Here is a 7,360-nt window from a genome sequence, read left to right as displayed (position 1 = left end):
AATAATATATAATGTATAAAAATTTTATATTTTGCAGCGCACACCTTGGGAACCGCTGAAATAAATGATTCTTCCACAGTTATTGTTACGTATATGTAGTAATGTGCTCAAAACAAAACTCTGTAACATGTTTTAAATTCAAAGTAAACCTGTATCAAATGTACAGGTTTTCTTTGAATTTAATAACATCAATCACCCAATACACAAACCTCCCTGAAAAATTTTAGAATTTTCGACAAAAACACAGGAACAATTTTGCCTCATCAATATACACACATCCATACATACAAAATAAACCCCGAATTTTTTTTTGCACTTCTCGACGTTCGTTTCAAGGTCCCTGAGTCCAAAAATATAAAAATCTTGGGGGCCATTCTTGACCGATCGCCATACTTTACCTCTGATATATAAAACAGCCGGGAAAAAATATTACTATATTTATTATCTAATACTGTCTGTTTAAACCAGGGGTCGCCAAACTTTTTTAACCGTCGATCCCCAACAACTTTCCAAAACCTCATATTGACCCCCACCGGAAAGTTTTATTACAAGTGCAAGTGTATGAGCAAAAAGAAAAAAATGTTGTGACCCCTTAGCCGCATCGACCCCCAATGATGTTACAGTGGTCTCCACTGTAACATCATTGGGTCGCCAAAGTTGTTACAGGGGTTACATTGGGTCGTAGTGTGTTACAGTGTACCAAAGTGGTCGATATCGACCACTTTGGCGACCCCTGGTTTAAACAAAATATCGTGTAACCAAAGGACATACGATAGTTTAAATGCACAGGATATACACAATATAGCGCGGCATACTATTAAATTTCTAATTATTAATTAGTTTTCTTGAAATGTTTAAAACAATCACACTTTTGTTACTGTTATAAGGGATGATCTGCCAAAGTGATGCCAATCGTGAGGGTTTTCTATGAGAAACTCTCCCTTGTTTGGGTGTTAGAAACGTCAAGAAAACCTGGAAAACTCAGACCCTGAACCCACGATCAACTATGAGTGTTCAGTGTCCTTATCCACTCGGCTTCTGGTGGAGAAAATCACTTAAGAAAAATCTATTTTCCTTAAAATAAAAATTACTTTTTCTTCTTATTTCCTATGATTGCTCATTTTTTGTCTTTTAAAATATTCAGAACGAAAAATGAGTTTTTGTTTAGTAGATTTTTCTAATATTACTTCAATCGTCGTAACAACAGGATGATCAACTGAACAAATACTATGTCCTGTTTACAGTATGAAATAATAGAATTATTAAAAATTATCCAATCGCCGCAAACGCCATTGACGTCATTATGTTTCCTTCAGAAGATATAAATACTTTCTGCAGTTTGCTTTCCATCCACCCGATATTCGTTCAGAATGAAGTTCCTTCTGCTTTTTCCTGTTTTGTTCTTGTGTACTGTCAACAGTCACCCCGGTCGCCGTAAGTTTCTTTATAGGTTAATTATGTATTATACATTCTGAAAATATATCATGTTTCATTATATTTTTCAGACAAGGAAAAAATGGAAAAAATGAAAAAAATTGTATGTTAATATTTAATTTAATAATACTTATTTAATATGTCGTATCAATAATAAATATCAAATTTCAGACAAAAGAATGTTGTGCTGACATTGTAGGAAAAGGAGGAGAAGAAAATTTTCAAACGGTAATGCTTGCGTAATCACAGGTAAAACGTGTATAAACATTAAAATTTAATTGCTAAAGTTTTAAAAGATGCCATTTTGTTCAATATCTTTAAAATATTTTTCATCGAATTCAGAGCGTTACTATTACACCATTGTTAGATATCAGTGATGTAATATACAGTGACCCAGTAGATAAAACCAATGAACAATGGTCTATGGGTTCGCACCTGACCAACGGTTGGCCTCGTTGATTTCCCCTGATTTTTTTTCATTCAACACTTAAACAAAAGGCATTCTCCTTTTCCAGGACATCTTTAGCAGATTGCAATCGTGTTTCCTTCACTTATTCTATCAACGAACTCTCTCACGTTCGAACCCAGAACAATGTAGCCATTTAACTAAAATTTGAATAAACGCCGACTTTACTAACCTGTTAAAAATGTTACATGTATATATATATATATATATATATATATATATATATATTTATTTATTTATTTATTATATTTTTTAGAGCTTTTTTACATGTATGGTGGATAAGTCTCGAATGGTAGGTATTGCATGAATTTTTAATTACTTATCTTCTTAAACGAAGTATTAAGAAAAATATGCATGTGAATTCAATTTCAAATAATGTTACATTCAATTTAAAATATAGGTCAATGACACAAACTATAAGAAAATTGAAGAACATACAGTAAGTTATACAATTTTTCTACATATAAACAATAATATATGGAGATATACCTAAAAATAATTGATTTCTTATCATCTTCCATGACTTCACAGTGGTTTCTTATGTTTTCATCACAAGAAAAGACACAATTGGCAGCAAAAACATTTATTCAAACTTTGTCATATGTTTCGGCACATAAGCCCTCATCTGAAAAACAACAAAGTTCACAGTTAGGGTACTTCTAGTGGCAAAAAGCTAAGTAAACAAACCAATGCCATTCTTTGATTAATGTGTATATCATTCGTTACGTAGCTGGAGGGCGTAGCTATAGTATGTGTGTAGCTATCAAATCAGATATCTTCGGGTCCTCTCTCAAAAATCTTTTGAAATATAACATAATATATGTACAAAAAGATACGAAAATACTCCAAAATTAAACGTTAAAAATTACATATTTTTCAAAATATATAAGTAATAAAAGATAACTGCGTTATATGAAACAATGGGCAGGAATCCCTGACCTCCTCTAAATAAGGGTCTGATGCAGCTACTTAGAAAAATTTTTAAATGTTTCTGATGCTGATGTGAGTCTTAGTTTTCCTTTTTTTTTTTTTTTTTGAGATTAAAACATAAGGAACGACTGATTTCGGACATTGTTTTATATCTTCTATATATTTTAATATATTAATTGAAAATGAGTTTCTGTTTGTTCAACTTAGTTTGAGTAAACGACTAGGGGTAAAAATATGTTTCAGGTATCAAATTAAAGCTCTTATCCTATAGGTGATGCCGCCGAAGAGAAATTTGAGAAAGGTACAATAATTCAGGCGTGGCGAAGTGGCAAATGCACAATTTAAGTCTACGGGACAAACATATCGAAGGACACTCCCTGTTAACATTAACCCGAGCAAATTTTTTTCTTATGTAGTTTCATTATTGTAAACACCGAGGTCGATAAATGTACATATTAGATCATTGTGGCCCATCAGTGGCAGAGAACGGTTCCGTTCTCTGAACACTGGAAGTTCAGTCGTGGGTTCGCGCTCCGCTCGGACAGGCTGGCCACGTGGAGTTTTCCGGGGTTTTCTCCACGTCCGTAAAGCCTGAATAGGGGCCAGTTATCCTTAAAAGATCTCCCGGAAGGAATTATCATAACAACACAAACGACTATTGATAGACGACAAATGTGTCACACTTTTCAAGGAGGCGAAGTACATTGAGTAGCTCATAGCCAAGACAAGATCACCGTTTTCTTTATAACTCTCTCCCAACTCAACCTCACTAAGCCGCTTCCTCTTAAAAGCCGAAGTAACGTCGGCATACGCAGCTACTGTATTGTTGTTAATTGCAAAAGTTCATAAATATAAAATTTTATATGTATGCCAATATAAATAATTATTTTTTTTTCAGGAAAAATGTAAAGAAATATTAAAGAATAAAACACAGGTATATTTTTATTTTATTCGTTTGGAAACAATAAAATAATTAATTATTTACACATTTTTTAAATAATTTACAATTCTTACAATTTTTTAAAGGAAATAATAGCTACGGATTGCAGTAACGAAGGAATAAACGTAGCTGAAAAGGTAAATGTTTATCGCAATAAATTATTTTATTTTTCAAAACAAAATTAAATTTAATATTTACTTTACTTTTTATAGATGAAGATATGCTGGGAAGAAGCAAAGCGTAAATGGGTAAGAAAATAATATACAGTCAAATCGCTTTAGCAGAAGAGTATTGTTGCAGAGAGATTTATTTTTGCAGCGAGTGTTTTTAAAAAATTAAAGCTGGCACAAGTTCTTGCTCTTCTTTCCTGGCACTCGAACAGGAGGTTAAGCTGTGTTCTGCTACATAAAAAGCTCCGTGTTAATTAATACAGTACATTCCACCTTTACCATCTAATCGAAAACCATCGTTAATTAAACGAGCTGTCCTGTTTTCCTTCAGTTATGTAATGTTAAAATTACGTTCCAGAAAAAAAATAGTCATATAATACCACACAGAGGTTATCACAGAGGCATTTTAATAATTATAATATTAATTATAAAATGGGGCCTACTGCATGCCAAATTAGTGAAACCACTGACAATAGAAGTTGGTCTCGAGTTGACGAATGGTCAACGTCCTGGCCACGTGAAGTTTTCGGGCTTTTTTCACGTGTCCAACACATAAATAAAGGTTAATATTCCGAAGAAAGTCCTTCCGGTTGGCTTGATAGATCGACCAAGTATGGCATGCCTTATTCCATCAATCAAATCGTAAAACCTGTGATTGTAAATATAGAGGTGGTAAAGCACGTAATTACACTTACTAATGAATTAACGAATTGCATTACATAAATTGCACAATTAAGTTTAATTAGTATTATTATGGNTTGTTATTTTGAAATAAATGATTATTTTCAAATTTTAAATTAATTTTATTTTTAAAATTTACTCTTTTTTTGCACCACTCCCATTTTCATTGCAATAACTTCCTTTGTGTAAAAGTTAACTACAAAATACATTTGTGAAAATAAAGAATTATATTTGAATCTTTTTTGTTTTCAATTTCTAGATTCACAATGCTACAATAAGTTTTTGATTTAACTGTTTAAATTTATATAAAGATATCACTGTTAAATGAATACATTAAAATGATTTTCTTATTTCTTAACAGAGGAACGGGTAGATGTCAAGCAGTTAAAGTGACAGACTACCGCACTAGGACATCCAGGATGGGATCCGGAAGGGCGGAAAGAATTAAAAAAAGAAACCAAATATTTATAAATTCAAATGCTAAGACTATCTTCGAACTTAATTCAAAATAACTTCAAATGGAATCGAAGTTTGAATAATTTTAAAAATATATTATTAGCCCTGAACAATTTTTAAATATATGATTATTTACTTGATATTTAAATCAATACATAAAGACAAATTGGTAAAGGTTGCAAGTCGAAACATGTTGATAATAAACATATTTCTGTCTTTATGGCTTTCTTTTTTGTTTAATATGTAAGTAAACACATAAACATATTAGTAGATGCTGACGTATGTGTACTTTAATAACGCTTACTGCTGAAACAACTTTCTGCTCGAATTATTAATAGGTTAACGTGAGACACGGGCAGAAGAAAAATATCTAGCTCCTTGACCATAAAATAAAGATAATATTAATATTGTTAAGCACAAAGATGAATATTCTATTAACATAGACTAGCCACATTTTCGCCCATTAGTAGTAGAACCGACCCACAATACGGTTCATCAACATGAGATTGGAAAGGGAAACATTTTGATCATTACTATCCATAATAAGTTGTAAGACTTTAGTGGATTCGAATCTGGATTAAGTTGACACTTTATCACACAGACTTCTGGAAAAATGAGCTTATCTAAATAGCATTTGGCAGCCATTACAGATTTTTTATATACCCAAGATGGGAAACGCCCTGTTTCAATGAGAATGTTTTTCTACCAATACATACATACAAGAAAGACTTCGGCCGTACACGAAGTGTTTAGCCGGAAAAAGAGGGAAAGAGAAAAAAGGAGGGAGAGGTGATAGACAGTAGAGAAAGGTAGGATCCCTCTGAACGGCGTACTTAACGCTACAGTATCCTCTATTTTTGACGATGGCGTGGAGTTTTTAGGCTGCAAGGCCGTAGTTACCCGAAGGGTCTAAAGGAAAACCTGAGTGTAGCGAACACCAATTATTGAGTGCTGCCACGAATAGCTAAGTGTGGAGGTTAATGCCATGTGGCTGTTAGTATGAAGACTTATATCTTCTTAATACTAATAACACTTAACGCGATCGCAAATCTTAATTAATACTACTTAACAGCTATACAGACAGCACGAAAAGCAAACGAACACATCGAAAAACTATACGAGACGAACGGACGGACAAAAACAAACAAGCAAGATCCCAAAATTTTATTAATATTTTTTTTATGTATTTATTATAATTTTTTTAAACGTTAACTTACTCACTTACTAAACTAACCTACCGTAACCTAGAACGAATAATCTGACTAGCGGACTAAAGCTAACAAATCCTAATCTAATTTAACCTAACCTATCATAACCTAACTAGAAACCAAACTAAGAGTTCATAATCTAACTTACAACTAGGGGTGCATATACTTTTCGTTTTGTATAGATCGATCTGTAAAATCGGATCAGTCCTTGTCACGCGATACAGATAGCTTCTGTCATGGCGGAAAGTATAAGAGTAGGATCGAAGATGGCGGCAAGTTTAGGAATCATTTTAGAAATATTATCGGAATTAGATTCAGAATCCGAGGAAGAAGAATTAATTTTGGTTAATTATTTAACACAATATAAAAGTAAGAAAAAAAAGAAATCGGTATGCAAAATAACTAACTATGTTTCAGAGGCTGAAGTTTTTAGATATGTCTCGCATGGACTTAATGGTAGAACTTATAGCTGCGCGTTGTATTTTACATAATATTTGTGTTCTACAGAATGTTGAATCAGTATGGAGTAATGATGAAGAGAGAGTAGAAAATGGAGTGCAAATAACAGAAGTGGAAGAAAGTGTGGCAGAGGAGATAACATATGAACAAGACCGAGAAATGGGATATTTAAAGAGAGAGCAGATATTGTTAGAAATAATGTCACAAGCAAACAGATACAGAATAAATTAATCAGCTCCTCAATTCATATTTTTCTAAACTAAATTCATTAGTGAAATTATGTATAGAGGAGAAGGTGGTATTATGGAACACTGCGGGTATTATGGAACCATCCCATTTCGAACTGATAATAAAGGCGAACTGTAGCGGAATGTGGCTGACCTGAACTAGGCAGACATCCATAGCAAGGGGAAAACCCGTTTTACTTCAGTTAAAGGGTTGTCTGCATTTAATCAGCAAATTTGTTTTTTTCAAAATTCGCAAGTTTTGAATGCTAAGTGAATTTAATTATTTTTAAAATATAAATCGTGTAGTTGTAGGTTCACTGGTGCATGTATTCCGTTCCAGAGACTTAGGGGTACATATTAATCTGTGTGATGTTCACGTTTTTTAAATT

At 32.8% G+C, this 7,360-nt stretch overlaps 1 protein-coding gene across 1 annotated transcript; it reads left to right on the top strand.

The window, feature by feature from the left end:
- The first annotated feature begins 1,356 nt into the window (after positions 1-1,356).
- On the top strand, positions 1,357-4,136 carry LOC111633465. The gene is made up of 8 exons (XM_023378033.1): positions 1,357-1,434; positions 1,506-1,537; positions 1,606-1,662; positions 2,157-2,192; positions 2,301-2,339; positions 3,729-3,764; positions 3,857-3,907; positions 3,983-4,136. Exons 1-8 carry the CDS (start codon positions 1,371-1,373, stop codon positions 4,028-4,030), a joined length of 363 nt encoding a protein of 120 aa, XP_023233801.1. The 5' UTR covers positions 1,357-1,370; the 3' UTR covers positions 4,031-4,136.
- Positions 4,137-7,360: the final 3,224 nt, after the last annotated feature.

The sequence above is a fragment of the Centruroides sculpturatus genome, unplaced genomic scaffold (assembly GCF_000671375.1).
Source record: "Centruroides sculpturatus isolate CEXI.00-Female unplaced genomic scaffold, Cexi_2.0 scaffold614, whole genome shotgun sequence".
NCBI lineage: Eukaryota > Metazoa > Arthropoda > Arachnida > Scorpiones > Buthidae > Centruroides > Centruroides sculpturatus.
The sequence above is the reverse complement of the archived record's forward strand: the minus strand, read 5'-3'. Positions and strand labels throughout refer to the sequence as shown.

Bases quoted from the DNA above. Each gene is read 5' to 3' on its own strand.
- LOC111633465 (XM_023378033.1), top strand. From the start codon at position 1,371: ATGAAGTTCCTTCTGCTTTTTCCTGTTTTGTTCTTGTGTACTGTCAAC. The intron at 1,538-1,605 runs GTATGTTAATAT...ATCAAATTTCAG, and splicing joins TGGAAAAAATGAAAAAAATT to ACAAAAGAATGTTGTGCTGA. The intron at 2,340-3,728 runs GTAAGTTATACA...TTTTTTTTTCAG, and splicing joins AGAAAATTGAAGAACATACA to GAAAAATGTAAAGAAATATT.